Source organism: Bubalus bubalis, chromosome 6 (assembly GCF_019923935.1).
Source record: "Bubalus bubalis isolate 160015118507 breed Murrah chromosome 6, NDDB_SH_1, whole genome shotgun sequence".
NCBI classification, from domain to species: domain Eukaryota; kingdom Metazoa; phylum Chordata; class Mammalia; order Artiodactyla; family Bovidae; genus Bubalus; species Bubalus bubalis.
The window spans coordinates 109,509,586-109,526,308 of NC_059162.1; the positions used below are offsets into that span (position 1 = coordinate 109,509,586).

Consider the following 16,723-nt stretch of genomic DNA (forward strand, 5'->3'; position numbering starts at 1 on the left):
TGAAGAACTGATGCTTCAGAACTGTAGTGTTGAAAAGACTCTTGAGAGTCCCTTAGACTGCAAGGAGATCAAACCAGTCAATCCTCAAGGAAATCAGTTCTGAATATTTATTGGAAGGACTAATGCTGAAGCTGAAGCTCCAATACTTTGGTCACCTGATGCAAAGAACTGACTCACTGGAAAAGACCTTGATGCTGGGAAAGATGGAAGGCAGGAGGAGAAGGGGGTGACAGAGAATGAGATGGTTGGATGACATCACTGACTCAATGGACATGAGTTTGAGCAAGCTCTGGAAGTTCGTGATGGATAGGGAGGCCTGGTGTGCTGCAGTCAATGGGGTTGCAAAGAGTTGGACATGACTGTGAGACTGAACTGAACTGAGGTAGAAAACAGAAGTGAGATAAAAAGTCATGTATTATAGATAGCTGAAAGAGTAGTCCAGGCAAAGGAAAAATCAAGTATAAAGCAAAAAGCTTGCCTGGTAGTCAATGAACAGCAAAGAGACCATTCTGCCTGGAGCAAAGTGAACAAGAGAGAATAGTAGGAGATGAGGTCAGAAAGATAACGGGAGATCAGATCACACGGGATTTGCAAGCCATGATGAGGTCTTTGGATCTGATTATAATATATGAGAAATCAACAATGGGTTCTGAATCTAGAAGCATTATGATCTGACTTAAACTTTTCTAAACAATCACTCTAACTGCTGTCTGAAAAATTACACATAAAAGCACAAGCAAAGAGACCAGTTAGTAGGCCAGTCAACTTTCCAGGCAAAAGATAATGTTGGCTAGGGCAGCAGTGGTAGCAGCTATGGGAATGATGTCAATGTGGAAAATATTTAGACAAGAGACCTAGTGGGAACTGCTAATGGATTAGGTGTGGGGTATGAAAGAAAAGAGCTCTAAAAGCTTTTTGGTCTAAGCAACTAAAAGAATTTGAAATGTCACATACTGATAGGAAAAACTCAGGAATAATAGAAAGTTTTGAGAAGAAATCAAGAGGATTTTTAGGACACTTTAAGAGGTATAGGCTGGAGATGTAGATATGACAGTCCTTGGCATATTAGTGGCTTTTGAAACCACTGAACCAGAGGCGATCACCCGAACTGTGGCAGGATACAGAAGAATATTAATAAATCCTGAGAAACTCCCAATGTTTAGAGACTGGGAGATGAAGATGAAACAGCAAAGGAAGAAGAAAAGTGATAGCCAATAAGGTTGGAGAAGGACCTAGAGAATGTGGTAGCCAGGAAGACAAGTGGAATAGCAGTGTTTCGAGAAGGAAGCAATGTAATAAAATATGGTTGAAGAGACAAAATTAAGATTTGGGAACTGACTAGTGGATTTAACTGGCTTCCCTGGTGGCTCAGATGGTAAAGAATCCACCTGCAATGCAGGAGACCTGGGTTCGATCCCTCGGTTGGGAAGATCCCCTGGAGAAGTTAAGGGGAGACAGCTACCCACTTCAGTATTCTGGCCTAGAAAATTCTACGGACAGAGGAGCCTGGCAGGTTACAGTCCATGTGGTTTCAAAGAGTCAGACACAACTGAGTGACTTTCACTGGACTTAACGAGTAATTTGCTGACTTTGATAAGAGCAATTTTAGCAAAGGGTTGGGAACAAAAACCTGACTCTTTGTGAAGTTCAAAAAGAATGCTCTGGGGGTACTTCCCTGGTGGTCCAGTGTTTAAGATTTCCCATTCCACTGTGTGGAGGTTCAATCCCTGGTCAAGGAACTAAGATCTCATATGCCACAAGGCATGGACAGAAAGAAAGAAAGAGAAAAAAGAATGCCCTGAATCTGATCAAGCTTTTAGGTCCTGGTTCAAAATTGAGAAAGGAGTACGTCAAGGCTGTATACTGTCACCCTGCTTATTTAACTTAAATGCAGAGTACATCATGCGAAATGTCGGGCTAGATGAATCACAAGCCGGAATCAAGACTGCCGGGGAGAAATATCAATAATCTCAGATATGCAGATGACACCACCCTATGACAGAAATCAAAGAGGAACTAAAGAGCCTCTTGATGAAGGTGGAAGAGGAGAGCAAAAAAACCGGCTTAAAAGTGAACATTTCAAAACGAAGATCACGGCATCTGGTCCCATCACTTTATGGCAAATAATGGGGAAACAATGGAAACAGTGGCAGATTTTATTTTGGGGGGGCTCCAGAATCACTGTGGACAGTGACTACGGCCACAAAACTGAAAGATGCTTACCCTCTGGAAGAAAAGCTATGACAAACCTAGACAGCATTTTAAAAAGCAGACACATCACTTTGCCAACAAAGGTCCGTATAGTCAAAGCTATGGCTTTTCCAGTAGTCATGTATGGATGTGAGAGGTGGACCAAAAAGAAGGGTGAATGTCAAAGAATTGATGCTTTTGAACTGTGGTGCTAGAGCAGACTCTTGAGAGTCCCTTGGATAGCAAGGAAATCAAACCAGTCAATCCTAAAGGAAATCAACCCTGAATACTCATCGGAAGAACTGATGCTGAAGCTGAAGCTCCAATACTTTGGCCACCTGATGCGAAAAGCTGACTCATTCGAAAAGACCCTGATGCTGGGAAAGACTGAGGGCAGGAGAAGAAGGGAGCAACAGAGGATGAGATGATTGGGTGGCATCATTGATTCAATGGACATGAGTTTGAGCAAACTCTGGGAGATAGTGAAGGACAGGGGAGTCTGGCGTGCTGCCACAAAGAGTTGGACTCGACTTAGCGACTGAACAACAACAAAAGTTTACAGTAAACTTGGAGAAACATGTTAAATTATACCATGAAGACAGAACTAGCCAAATCAAGACTGTGAGTAAGTCTAAAAGCACAATCTATACATTGTAAAGGGGGAAAGGGTAGAAACCTTACAAATTAAGAGATACTTAAAACATGTAACAATCATTTACAATGTGGGGAATTTATTTGGATCCTGATTCAAAAATGAAATATATTTTTAAAAAGCAAACTGTTAAGAAAATAAAGTATAATATCTGAGACAAGCTGAAACTGAACACTGACTAGATATTTGATATAAATGATTGCGCTGTTACTATTCTGCTGTAAGAATGGTACTGTGGCTTATTTAAAGAGTACATATCTCTCATTTCTTGGCTGCATCTCACAGCTTGTGGGATCTTAGTTCCCCAACCAGGTATTGAACCCATGCCCCCAACAGTGGAAACCCAGAATCTTAATCACTGGGGAAGTTCCCTCTATCTCTCTCTTTAAAAAAAATATATATATATATTTATTTATTTTTGGCCGTGTTGGGTCTTCATTGCTTTGTACTGGCTTTCTCTAGTTGGGTGAGCAGAAGCTATTCTTAGTTGCAGCGCACAGGTTTCTCATTTTGTTGGCTTCTCTTGTTGCAGAGCATGGGCTCTTGGAGTGCAGATTTCAGCAGTGGCAGGTCTTGGGCTCTAGAGCACGGGCTCAGTAGCTGAGGAGCACAGATTTAGTTGCTCCGCAGCATGTGGAATCTTCCCATAAGAGGATTTGAACCTGTGTCCCCTGCACTGGCAGGCAGATTCTTTAACACTGAGCCACCAGGGAAGTCCCCTATATCTCTTATAGATATACTTAGCAGATATTTATAAATGAAATATTATGCCCAGAATACACTTCAAAAAATACAGGAGAGAGGAAAGTAGAATGGACATGATTGGATACGGGTTGATGAATGTTGGGTTTGGGTGATGGGTATATGGGAGTTTATTACAGTTCTGCCTATACACCCTCAATCTTCTATAGTAAAATGTCTTACAAATTAGGAAGTGAAGAATGTTATTTCCTTTGCATACTGAATCTCTTTACTATGCCATTATACAGATAAAGAAATTAAGGTTAAGGAAGATTAAATGTACTACCCAAAATCACAGTTAATTCCTTTTAACAGATTTTATTTTTTAGAGTAGTTGTGGGTTCACAGTAAAACTGAGCAGAAGGCAGAGATGGCCTATATGCCTCCTACCCCCACCTATGCACAGCCTTCCCAACTATCAATATCCCCACATCAGCGTGTTACATTTGTTCCAATAGATGAACCTGCAATGGCACATCATTATTATGTTAATTTGAGAGCCAGGATTTGTCTCCAAAACCCATGCTTTCTACACTATGTTACACAGTTAATTTTATTCTGTTATCATTATTTTGCTTGATACTTTTTATACAAACTGGTAAAAATAAAAATTCTGTTTCATGAATAAGCAATGTAAGAGAACTCTATTGACTATAAAACCATCAATTCAAAGTATTAAAAAAAAAAGTTAATGTATATTAATGGAAGAAATAATTCTGTCAATACAATAAATTAAACTTCCACTGAAGCATATTTTAGTTATTTAACAAATACATATATTGTCCACTAGAGTTAAAAATGTAATTACATAGAAATAAAGAGCACTACCAGGAATTTCTACCCCAAACTTTTCTTCTGGTAGCTATATCAAGTATTGGCTAAATAACAACTAACCACATAAACCTCAAACTATACATTTTCAAAGCATATGTGTGTGGTGTTCACTGACCTAAGAATTTAACACGTTCTACTTGTGAATCCAAAGCTAAATTACAGCCTACAGCAAATGTGACTGATGAAAAATAAGCATGAACAACAACAAAAATAAATAAAAATAAGCAATTAACAAATCAGAATCAACTATAGCCTATTATCAAATTATGGATTTTCACTGGGAACTTTTACTTCCATATTCATGGGATACTTCATTTTAACAATTCTACTTCTAGGAATTTATCCTAAAGCAATCAATGGACCACCATACAAAGATCTATATATTAGGATACTTACCAAAGTTTCAGTTAGAATTTTATTTAAAAAATGGAAAAAATCTAAATGCCATCAGTTAAGACTGACTAATAATATAAAATTAAATGCTAGAATTCGTTGGTGGTCCATTGGTTAAGACTCTGTGCTTTTACTGCCAAAGGTTCAATCCCTGGTCCAGGAACTATGAACCCATAAGCCAAATGGCATGGCAAAAAAAAAAAAAAATACAAATTTAAAAATTAAATGCTATGCATTAGTAAAACTAATATTGCTACATAGATATAAGTAATGATAAGAAAAAATATCCATGATACATAACTGAGTAGAAAAAGCAGGTTAAAAACTGTTAATATGATGATGAATAGACATATAAGAAAATATACAAGAAAAAATTAACAATGGTTTTCTCTGGATTATAAGATCATATTATTTTCATTTCTATTCTAGATTTTCCTATACTGTTTGCTTTTAAAAAAACAATAAACATATACTTTTATAATCAGGAAAAGTTTTCTATTTTTGTTTTGAAAAAATATATATATTGTGTTGACTTCAAAACTTGACATAATTAAATGTCTGTTTACTAGTTAAATCCACAAGGCATGAGATTTTAATAACTTCCTATCTACTAATTCTACCTATTTTTTCAATGAACCTGTACAAACACAGTGTACTCATATCAGATTACATTTATTGTATTCACTGTAGCTAAATCAGCACTCTAGAACATTCAGACTGTTCAGGGTTAAATTTCTCAGATGCCATATGGGGAACCATTTTTTCAAAGACATTCCCCTACCACGCCGCCCCCCTCTCCCCCACCCCTTCAGAAAACAAACGGTCCATGCACTATGGAAATGCCTTGAGATTTATTTTATAATTAAAGTTTGGATAACTTTTGAAAAACTTATTATCACCCAAGCAAAAATTTAGAAAAATTTGAGTAATTTTATGTCAAATATACAGATAGATAGCAAGTCCCAATTCAGAAGCTAGAAGTTTCTTCAAACAAAAGGACTTCATTGCTAAGATATAAGCCTATTTTGCAATCTATTCTTCAACTTTTTTAAAATTGAGAGATACACTACTGAACTTCTGCTGTTAGATTTAGAAATCAGTTAAAACATCAAATATTGGTAATGACTCAAAAGGAGCATTATGTAAGCCTACAGTTGAGAACATTTTCTTGCAAAAATGAAAAATACAAAAATATCCCATGTCTATATTCTACAGATATATTCTGATTTCTCAAGAACTCAATAATTTAGAAATAATGTAGGAAAAACTGGCTGACATAAAACAAAGAATTCTTCCCTATGATTTCATTAAACTAACATTCTAGATTAATGTATATAATATTTTATTGCAACCAAATCACAAAGAGCCCACATTTAAGACATAAGAGAAAGCATCAGTTGTGTGACAAGATTTTGCTAACTCTCAACAGTCTTTTTTTTTTTTAAAGCAATTGGGTAGCCAACGAAAGTCATTAATATTAAAAACACAGATAATGGCAGAAAACTACAGAACCTCCAAACACAGAAAGGCTGTTCATGTATCCTAACAGCATAACCACTATGGTTGAAACACCACACAATATTCTTTCTCACATCTGTTTTGTTAATGAGCCAAGAATGAGGGTCTATTGAGTATCCCAGACAACTGAATGAGAAGCAGGAATGTCTGGTGAATGCTGTTCATCCCAACAAACCAAGACTAAACAGGTTTGGAAAGAATACTTTTCTTAAATAAATTATCTTTTTAGTTTTACCTTCCTGAAAACAGATCACTTGTCTTTTTCTCCCAATCCATTAAAACAAAACAAAACTACACATAAATTAGTTAAAATCCTAGTTTTAAGTATTATAAGCAAAAACATGTTACTTTATTTTTTCAGATTCATATAATTATTTATTGACTTTCAACTACGTAACATGACAAGGCAGCCCTCTTTTCTTTCTTTTTTAAAAAATTTTACTGGAGTATACTTGCTTTATAAGACTACAACTTCGTTTTAGATTATGAAATACTTAATTCATCTTTCAAGGAGATCCTCAAATATTTTACTTAAGACTATGAAACCCAATGTGAAGAAAGATGGCTGTGATATAAAATAAGATAGTATTCAATTAGAACCCAAGATTATGACAATTTGGCAAGAATTTTATCCTGAGGCAGGGTTTTTCCACATACAACAGAGAACGTTTCCAGAAATGTTCCCTTTACAGGGCCTCTGGCCTCTCAAACAAATGTAATGTTCCCACTGGAAAATAATAAATTAAGTCTAAATTATCAAATTATTACATACAATTCTCTGAAGGAGCAAAAATAGCATTTAGAAACTATTTTATTCATTCTAACCACTTTCTTAAATTATTTAGCTAAAAAAAAAAATCTTTAACACATTTATTAACTTGGAATTTGGTTTAAAACTTTAAAGATTATACCAAGGTGATGAAATCAGGATAATTTTTAAAGTCTCATCATGCTGACTGGATTACATTTGAAGATTTCATATGTTTCCCACCCCCCCTACCCTTTACTTTTAATTTTAAGTCTTTGTTTAGAAGAAAACAGTTGTTTCTTGTTTCCTTTTCAGTTTTCCCTCAGGGTCTTCCATCACTGTCAGAGGAATTAAATTCTAAAACAAAAATCAAAATAATCTTGTACATTTTTATAAGTCCCAATACCAGTCAAGAGCAGCAAATACTAGGGAAAAAACATTAGAATGGCCACTTCAGGGCAGCACTAGCTAAATTTTTCAATGTTTCCTCTAGACAAAGCAGCATCTTATCTTCTTCGAGACAAAACTCTACAAGTGAGAAAAACCATATAACAATAAAAACATTTCCCAAGCAATTAAAGAAATACTAAACTGAGAACCTAATGGCATTATATACTTCAGTACTTTAAATCCACAACTTTCATTCATCTTATTCAAACTTAGCTTCCATACATCCTTTGAAATTTGTTCTCAAATGACTTTTCTTGATTTTTATCACATAAGAAATGCAGAGTCCTAAAAAAACTACATTCAAACAGGAAATCAAGAATATAACTAAGAAACACAGTCTATTCACTTTTGCAAGACTGTATAAGACAACTACCAAACAAACTACTTTGTACTGTCATTCATTTAGGATAACAGAAAATGTTTTTCTTCCATTGGGAGGTAAATACAACTCTCTCTGCCTTCAACACTAGTCTGATTTTACCTAAAAATACAGACTAGAATAGTGCAGTCCTAAAAAATAGCTACCCAGGAGAACTGTTATCTCAATGAACATTTCTACTTCTTTTATTTCCACTTCATTTGGAATGAAAATATAACATATATAATCTTAAACCAGCTGTAATTAAAGCATAAAAGAATTTCATCACAAGTTCTCCTAACTAAGGAGTCCTAGGCACAGATGCCAAACTATTGATTATCATTATTTAAAAACCAATTGTGCCTGGCAGCTTTTTGGTTAAATCACTGAGTTCACACAGCACTAAGTCAGTACACTGTACAGGACACCCTTTAAAAAAATCACTTAAAATATTATATGCCTAAAAGAAGAATAGACAAATATTAACTGTTAGTGAAGAACGATTCCCTAAGCAACACATATATAGAATTTGTATCTGAAGTCCTCTAATGTAAATAAATTTAAGTTTTCTATGTATCCACCTAACAACTAGAATTTAATAAATTTTGCCATAAACAGATTCCTGAGAATCTCCACAAGAAAGAAAAACTCAGAACAGAATTGGAGAGCCAAGATCCAACATTGACTCAATAGACTATCAGAGAACATATGCATCTAAAATTTTCAAAAAATATACATCTGTCAAACTCTTGATTTTAAACTCAGTAGCACATTTTTCCCAACTATGCTTTTAATTTCACTTGCAGCATAACAATTACATGAAAAAAGTCTCAGGAAGAATGAAAATTCTGTTTTTGATGATGACACTCTTAAACCAAATTATACTTTATCTTATTAAATTACAGTCAATCACGTATAAACTGCACTGAAGAATAAACTTTGTGTTCCAAGATGTCCAACCATATGGTTGATAAATCAAACTATACCTCCAGAGATGTGAAGACAGTTAAATGGGTATATATTTCAGCAATGGCCCATGCAAGAAGAGGTAAAACTTATCTATAGCTCAAGAATTTATAGGAGAATTTACTGAATCATACTTGGCAAGTTGGATCCATTGGCTAAATCATTTGCTCCAGAAGTAGTTTCTAAAATGTTGTTCGTGTATTTGGGAGTAATTTCATATGAAAAATCCAAAGATGAAAGAGAAGAAAACCTTAAATTTTTTTTTTTTTTTGGTAATTTAGGATAATTAGGAAAGTATTTAAGTTCCATGCTTGTTTTACAGGCTTAACAACGAACAATTATGTAAAAATTACGTATATCTTCCAAATTATCACATTCCCTAAATACTGTATTAGAAAACTGAAAAACAGAGGACAGTGTCGGAAATATACTAATTATTGATAAACCAGAGTAAAACTCTTCACAGTCTAGACAAACTTTCCCTTTTCAAGAAGACATGAAAAGGTGAAAAAAAAAAAAAAAAAGATGGAGCATGCCAAAGAGAAATGGTAGATATTGATTAGAGAAAATTCCATAGAATAGAAATTGTAATAAACCCTTCTCCCCAGCCCATCTCTACAACTTCTGTTTTTCACATCTACTTGACAATTACACTCCTTAATACAGTCAACAAAATCTTTATTGTCATTATGTCACTGGTTTCTCATGTAAGTTTTTCTTATCTCATATTCAGTTGCCTCATCAATTGACAAAATGAGATGTGAAATTCGGGGACTTTTGGTATTATTAGTAAGAAGACACCAACCACTACACTTTCAAAATTACTTTATAAATCTGTGACTGGATGAAGCATACTTCCAAATTTAACATACCAAATATGATCATTTGGAAAGCAAACTGTTATGTAACACCTACTTATGTCCTTCAACTAATTACAGACCACAAAGAGTGCTTTTTCTTTTTTAAATATAAGCATTGCTCATGTTGCAATTTTTTTTCTCAAGACTATCATTTTTTCCCAAGGAGAGAAGCAGTTTTCTTAAATCCTAAATTTCCAAGAATATGACAGCCGATTCCCTAGGGAATAAAGAATGAACAAATATATATATAGTCAGCAATTTTAAGATCTACCTCCTCACATAAGCAGTGATCCAGGCTGATATGACATTTCCAAGATCCTCAGGAACTGCATACCAAGCTGCCACGAACATCAGACGAGAACTCAGGGATGGAAGAAATGCCATCTTGCATTTGACGTTGCACTAACATCTATTTCAAACTCAATTCTCATCTGTTATCTTAATGTATCTTCACAACTACCTTAAGAGATAAATAAGGGAGAAGGCTGGCCACCCACTGTCTCTACGGGACACACACCCCATTATATCTTCAACTGGAATAACGAAAACGATGGCAAACCCTTCTAGACACCTTAGGGAAAAGAGTAATATCCCCTAAGGAACCCCAAACTTCCATCGCTAGAGCAGCGCCCCCTCCCCGCAGTGTCGCCTACTCCGCGGCCCCGGGGAACTGCGGCGGGGCTGCGGGGAGGCGGAGGAAGGGCTGGGCGGGGGACGGAGGGGGGACGGCGCAGACCTCGCGCACCTGGGCCGGGGCGCCGGGGGCGAGGATGCTCTGGGGCTACCTACACCCACCGAACGGACCAGCAGCTCTGACTCACTCACCTGCGGAGCCGATTTCCATTCATGGAGCTGGGGGGAGTGCTTCGAGTGAGAAGGGCGCCCGCCACTGAGGGCAAGGAGGCGGCGCAGGGGGCGACGCGGCGCGACTGGAACCCTGACTCGGCCCCGAGGCGGGGTGGTGACGGCTTCTCCTCAGCCACCGCACTCCGAAAGCTCTGGTCAGGAAGAGCGGCCGTCGGGAGGCAGCACGCGACTAGGAGAGAGGAAGAAGCGTGAGGCGAGAAGGCAGAGCTCTGTGCGGAACTTGCGTCGCCCACGGCCGCTTACGCTCCCACTGCCCCTCCACGACTGCGGCGCCGCCGCCGACCTCCCCGGGGGCCACCCCCGGAAGCCCGCTGGCGTCAGTTCCGCCGCCCGGGCTCGCCAGACGTCCAGGCCTCGCCTCTCCGCCCTGACCGTTCGGGCGCGACGTCGGTGCGGGCGCGGCCGGCGCGGTGGACGCAGGGGAGGCGTCGCGCCGCGGGCGCCGAGCCTGGGCGGAGTCTGCTGCGAGCGCGACGGGTTGCGACCCGGGACAGCGAACGGGACCCGGCCGTGCCGGCCGGAGACAACCCCGAGGGGTTGGACTCCTCCCGCCACCCTGGTGCGGGGCCGTGCCGGCGCGAGGCGCAGTCGTGGAGGGCAGCCTCGCTGACCTGGACGAGAGCCTCTTCGGAGTTTGGCTGGTCTGAGGTGCAGGAGCTGTGAGGGCCCCAGACTGATCTTGTCTTGGGAAAGTTCCCCCTTTCTTCTGGAGGCCCTCCGGGCCACGCCCAGTTGGGACCACCCTACGTGCCTCCTCTCCTGCAGGCGGTCGAGTGACCATCACGGTTTATCACTCCAAATTTGTAGAGTTGTTTTGACAATTTCTGGGGAGAATATTTCTCGTGCAATCTAACTTGGGAAAAGATGACTTGACAAAAACGTCAGATCGAATAATTTCCATGTTAAAAACTCTTTAATAACGCCTGGTCACTCTAACGCCAAAACTCCATTCCGGGGCCAAGCTAGAGGCGTAAAGGGAGGTCCTTGCCTTTCCCTTCAAGCGAGACTCTTCCTCATCATTATGCTACAGCTACAGCGGTCTGCTTGCCCGGCACTGGGCAAAGCGGTTTTCTATTACACTTGGATTTTCTTGACCAGGAGCCCTCTCCTTTCTCACACTCACCCCATCCCCTGTGCCCGCCAATCGCTGATGCCTTTCCTGGACCTATGGTGAGGCATTCCTGTATACTATTACAGTATTTCCTTAACAAACCCTCTTCCAGTCTGCAAGTTCTGTTTGCTATTGTGTAGCCCATTAGTGTTTGTTGACTTACAGAAATGATAACTATTTCATTCAGGCTGAGAAATGATGAATGATTTTTCCCTGTCCCTAGTATCAGCAACGTTTAGAATGTTAATAATCAAAATACATTTTTTTGTTTTAAACCCTGGGACAAAGAGAAAAAGGAAAAAAAATATCCTGGAGAAGGGAAAGGCTACCCATTCCAGTAGTCTGGCCTGGAGAATTCCACGGACTGGATAGGCTATGGGGTCGCAGAGTCAGACAGGACTGAGCAACTTTCACTTTCATCATATCTTTAGTACTTTTCCAATCACTATGGGGCTTCAGATCAGTCACTTGAGCCTCTGGGCTTCAGTGTCCTCAGTTGTGAAGTTAGGGAATGGGCATGAAGCACTGAGAAAATCCTCCCTACATGTTAGTAAAGGTATTTATTAGTCATTTCAAAGCACTTACTAGATGCATCTACTATACAGCAAACAGAAAATGGACAGGATTCAAGCCCACATCTGACTCCAATTCTGCCTCACTTCTTCCTTCTCAACCTTAGCCCTTTTTCTGAAAATTCCCTCAATTTTTCAGTATCAGATGTCACTAGATGAAACACTGTATCCTAAAAGTTATTTTCAATCCTAAACTATACACAATCCAAGACCTTAGCAACATTTAACAGGGATGAATACCAACTCTTTTACAACAGCCTTTCACACCCTCAAATCCCTACAACTGGCTCCCTAAATGACTGCAGGTTTCTTGGGTGTCTCCTAGAAAAAACACGGTGATGAATGCTGGAGGTGGGCCACTGTATTCTTTGTTGACATGGATGTAACAGGATCTGGACCTTCTAATTCAGTCCAATGTAATAAATGTCAATAATGCTTTCCCATCTACTCGTATCTAGGGACCTCACATGTGAGTTCATAGGAAAAGCTCATGAACTGTAACATCAGGATGTAGGAAGGCAAAAAAGTGTGAATGATTCTGCCAAAAGCCAAGTTGTATGAGGCTCTCCCAACCACATGCATTTCCTAGTTCTGGCTATCCTTATTCCCAAATGAGTCTCTTAAGGGCAGAGTGCAGGTTTTTGTGTATCCTAATTATCATCACTCCAGTGCCTAGAACAGTGCCAGTGCCTGGTACATAGCAGCCTCCCATAAATATTTGTTGGGCAGGTGGACAAAGAGATAAATAAGTGAGCTTCAAGAATGATAACTCTGCCCTCATCCCTTGTGGTACTGGCTGCTCTCAGAGGAAGAGCTATAAAATAGTACAGAAATCTTGGGGGCAAAGAAATCAATGCCCTCTGAAAGTTGCTAGGGAAAAAAAAAAAATCACTGAAGGAGCAAAGAACTGGATAGCATCCTTTCCTCTTGGATGGGCTTGACACTTGGAATCTCTTCTAGACAAGCAGTTTTTACACAGCACAAAGTAAGTTACTCTGTATTGCAGCAGAACACAATATAAAACATATTGGCTTTAGGGACAGTCAGAACTGACACTGAAGGCTTTTGCTAGTCACCCTCTCTGAACATCACATTCCTCTTCTGTAAAAACAGATCACCTACACACAACACACTGCTGGATGCCTAACCAACATCCTATCTGGATGCCTTATCCCTTCTTGCCTAGCAAACATAACTTGTCTTTTTAATTCACATGATTCATAAGATAACTTGTAATTAATCTAAGCCACTCATGATGGATGATCTCATTTGCTTTGCCAATGACACAATAGTGGCAAGATGACCCATTTCTAGCAAATGAGACATTAGGCCAGATCTGTTGGGGCTTCCAGGGATTTCCTTTCTTTAAAATGAAACACTGGGAAGAATTAGTCCCTCTTCTGCTAGACTTTGTTCTGTCAGCATTTCCTTCCTGGAGTTACACAAGCAGTCTTGGTTTTCTGAGGTGAACAAGCATGAGGATAAGATAACACAAAGGATAGCAGAGCAAGAATCTGTTATGTTGGTATTATTACTGAGCCATTGAATTATCCAACCTTAGAGCCACATAAATCAGCATTTCTTGTCATGTTTCCTTATTTAAACCAATCAGGTTTTGTTACGTGTAGTTGAAAGTAACGGATAAATTGCTTCATGTGAATGCTGTGGAAGATGCAACCAAATTATAAAAGGATACTGTACAAAACACCTGACCAAGTACTTCAAAGTACCCACTTCCTATTCCTTTTCCAATTCACCTCCATTCAACAACCCCCAAACCTGCCTTTTTTATAAGGAAAGTTCCTTGCCTATAGAAGGTGAGGAAGGTTCCTAGAAAGGTTCCTCAAAATTTCTGTCCCAAAAAGACACTGCCAAGAGGATAGTGGTGAAGCTGATATGGTCCAGAATAAGAGGACAGTGGGTTCCTGCAGGGTAAGCCACGGTAGCCTAAAAGTCTTGATCTGGTATCCTGGGAAGGTAGTTATGGTACTTCAAATGGAGAGCTTCGAAATGCACCTCATCCTCAGCAAGTCCACTTTTCCCCCTTCTTGACATTGCTGCTTTAAGAGTGCTTCTGCCATGCTCTGTGCACCTTCTGAGCCTGCGAGGTTTCCTCAGCTTATAGCCAAAGGAATAAATACCTTGAAAGCTAGGATTGAAAACAGAGCTGATTTTCCAATTCAAAGCTACGTCACATTCAAGCAGTAGAGCCAGTAGTCTGAGGATGCCCCAGACTCAGAACTTGAAAATATTCTTCTTTTTGCACTATAAAACCCTTTCCTTTAGCTGCCAAACCTACTTCATGATTCTGGGGTCTGTTAAGCCAAGTGATACCCAATGAATATACCACCTCATTCTATCTTAAAGGCACTTGACTGTAGTGACAAAAAAGTGCTACAGTATATTCTGCCAACTGAAAGAACAGAGGAAAGGCTGCTCAACCACTCCTGAAAAGGGATATCCACGGGTGCTAGCAACACCTGAGTAGCAACCATCAGCCAAATCCTGAAATTTTTTTTAACATCAATCGTTTATGGCAATGAAATTTATGGTGAAAATGTGGTATAATGATCATCTTCCCATTTGCTCTGCTAAACACTTTCTACTTCATTAATGGTCTTAAGTTTAAGTCTTGTTTCAACTGGGAAAAATTTCCTACATGTTCCAATTTGCTCTTCAACTCCAACCAACCTCACTACTCCATGCTGCAGAAAAGCATGGTTTTGGCTGGCTTGCTTCCAAGAGAATCTGGCAGGGGTAGCCACAGGTTAGCACTGCAATTTGACATCCACAACACTTGGCCTCCAGAGGAATGCGAGGCCCGCTTTTGTACATTCTAGCTGCCACTGAAATTTCTCATTGGGCACTGTGCCAGAATCCTTCCCTGTGCCATCTTCTCCCAGTACACAGAAATAACCAATGCTCTAGGAGTACCAGGGAGGAATGCTGAACTTACATGCTTGATAAGTGCACCAAGAACTTAAGGCACAAAATCTTAGACCCTCAAGGCTGGAGTGAGTGAGAAAAGGTGATGACAATCTGGTTCAAAGTTTCTGCTTACCTGAAGATTGAGGAATGCTGAGTCCATCCTGCAGACTCAGTATCACTTCTTGAGTCTCCCCTCTGTACTCAAGAACCACAGATTTCTAGCTCATTTCAATCCTAGTCATAAATACTGACCCCTCCTGATATACACTATGGATGGCCCTGAGAGAAAAATGAGTAGTAGTTTCTGTGGCTAGGAGTTCGTAGGCTCTGGGGAAAACAAGTCATAGGAGAAAACAGAGCAAGCTGCTAAGTGCTACCAAGTACACTGGAATACGATCTAGGACACTGGATAGGAACAAAATTAGGTTTGTTTATTTTATTGTTTCACAAGTATCTCCTGAGGATAGGAGGAAGCTGAAGGTGGAGGTAGTGGTGGTGGTGACTGTGAACGACTTGGAAGTCTCAGTCTTAGCCTGATTTAAGTTAGGTTTTCCAATGCTCATTTTCAAGAAAAACTGGAGAATGACCATATAGTTACAAGATCCCAGAGAAGATGGAGTGAAGGATGGTAAAATAAGTAGAAAATAATATCCCCCCTTCACCGCAGTTTTCCTGCTGTTAATCATGTCGCTGTTGAATCCTATTCCACTCTCCTCACTATTCTCCCACCCCATTAAATCAATCAAAACCATACAAGCTATCTATGAGTGATCTGACAGTCATCTTAGGTTCCATTTCCTGATCTCGTTTCCTAGAGTTGTACACTAGGCTTCTCTTGCCCTACTCTTTCCTAAGCCATCCTGTTCATTCCTATGGCTTTAACTACCATCTCTATGATTATGAATCTCTTATCTATAACTACAGTTTTGGAGTCTTCCCTGAGCACCAAAATATAAATATTTACTGGAAACCTGGGAACCTCAAAACTCAATCTATAAAAGCCTAATGGTCTTTCTTCACAAAATTCACCACCTTCCTTCTATGGTCTCCCTTCCCCCAATCTGGCTTAGAGGAAGGAATGTCCCAACATACTCACTTGCTCAAGCAAAGTGGATGTTAGCCTCTACTTCGTTCTTCTCATTCCATCATCCATTGAGTCCTATTAATTTTACCTCCTGAGTGTCTCTCCTATTTGCTCTTTCCTTTTTATCTTCATTGCTGCAGCCTTATAGCCTTCTTCCCAATCCTTATAATCTCTCTAAATGGTACCAAAGAACCATTTGGCTACTCATACCCCCAACCAAATTTTTTAAGCTCCTTAAGGAGAGAAACACTGTTTTCCTCATTTTTGAATTATGCCTGCTTACTCCCCAACAAAACTGCTAGACACAGTGCTTTACATGTTTGGTGAATGAAGAATAAATGGAAACCCTGTGAAATGATTACAGATAATCAGCAGTTTCAACACTCTGGAATTTGTTTTACCCACTTTACTCCTTTAGAAAGTGATGATTCTGCTCTTCTCACAATCTATT

The 16,723-nt window shown here is 39.4% G+C and overlaps 2 protein-coding genes across 4 annotated transcripts in view; both read right to left on the bottom strand.

The window, feature by feature from the left end:
• The window catches only part of AGO3 (argonaute RISC catalytic component 3), a 135,093-nt gene extending 118,432 nt beyond the window's left edge, over nt 1-16,661 (bottom strand). Inside the window, exons 1-2 of one of the 3 annotated variants that reach the window (XM_044945263.2) lie at nt 10,536-16,661; nt 9,982-10,170 (exon numbers count right to left, since the gene is read on the bottom strand). Coding sequence is in view for 2 of the 3 variants with exons in the window: in XM_044945262.2 (XP_044801197.2) it covers nt 10,536-10,554 (19 nt within the window). In the remaining variant the exon portion in view is untranslated. The remainder of the gene's footprint in view (nt 1-9,981; nt 10,171-10,535) is intronic. The other 2 variants (XM_044945262.2, XM_006077598.4) reach the window with 2 other exon arrangements.
• On the bottom strand, nt 10,555-11,358 carry LOC123334213 (translation initiation factor IF-2-like). The gene is made up of 2 exons (XM_044945458.1): nt 10,798-11,358; nt 10,555-10,746 (listed from the first exon to the last, which is right to left on the bottom strand). Exons 1-2 carry the CDS (start codon nt 11,356-11,358, stop codon nt 10,555-10,557), a joined length of 753 nt encoding a protein of 250 aa, XP_044801393.1.
• Nucleotides 16,662-16,723: the final 62 nt, after the last annotated feature.

Excerpts from the sequence above, each read along its gene's own strand:
- LOC123334213 (XM_044945458.1), bottom strand. The coding sequence starts at position 11,358 with ATGGTCACTCGACCGCCTGCAGGAGAGGAGGCACGTAGGGTGGTCCCA. Across the intron at positions 10,747-10,797 it reads AGCGGCCGTGGGCGACGCAA|TCGCGTGCTGCCTCCCGACG; the intron begins GTTCCGCACAGA and ends CCTCTCTCCTAG.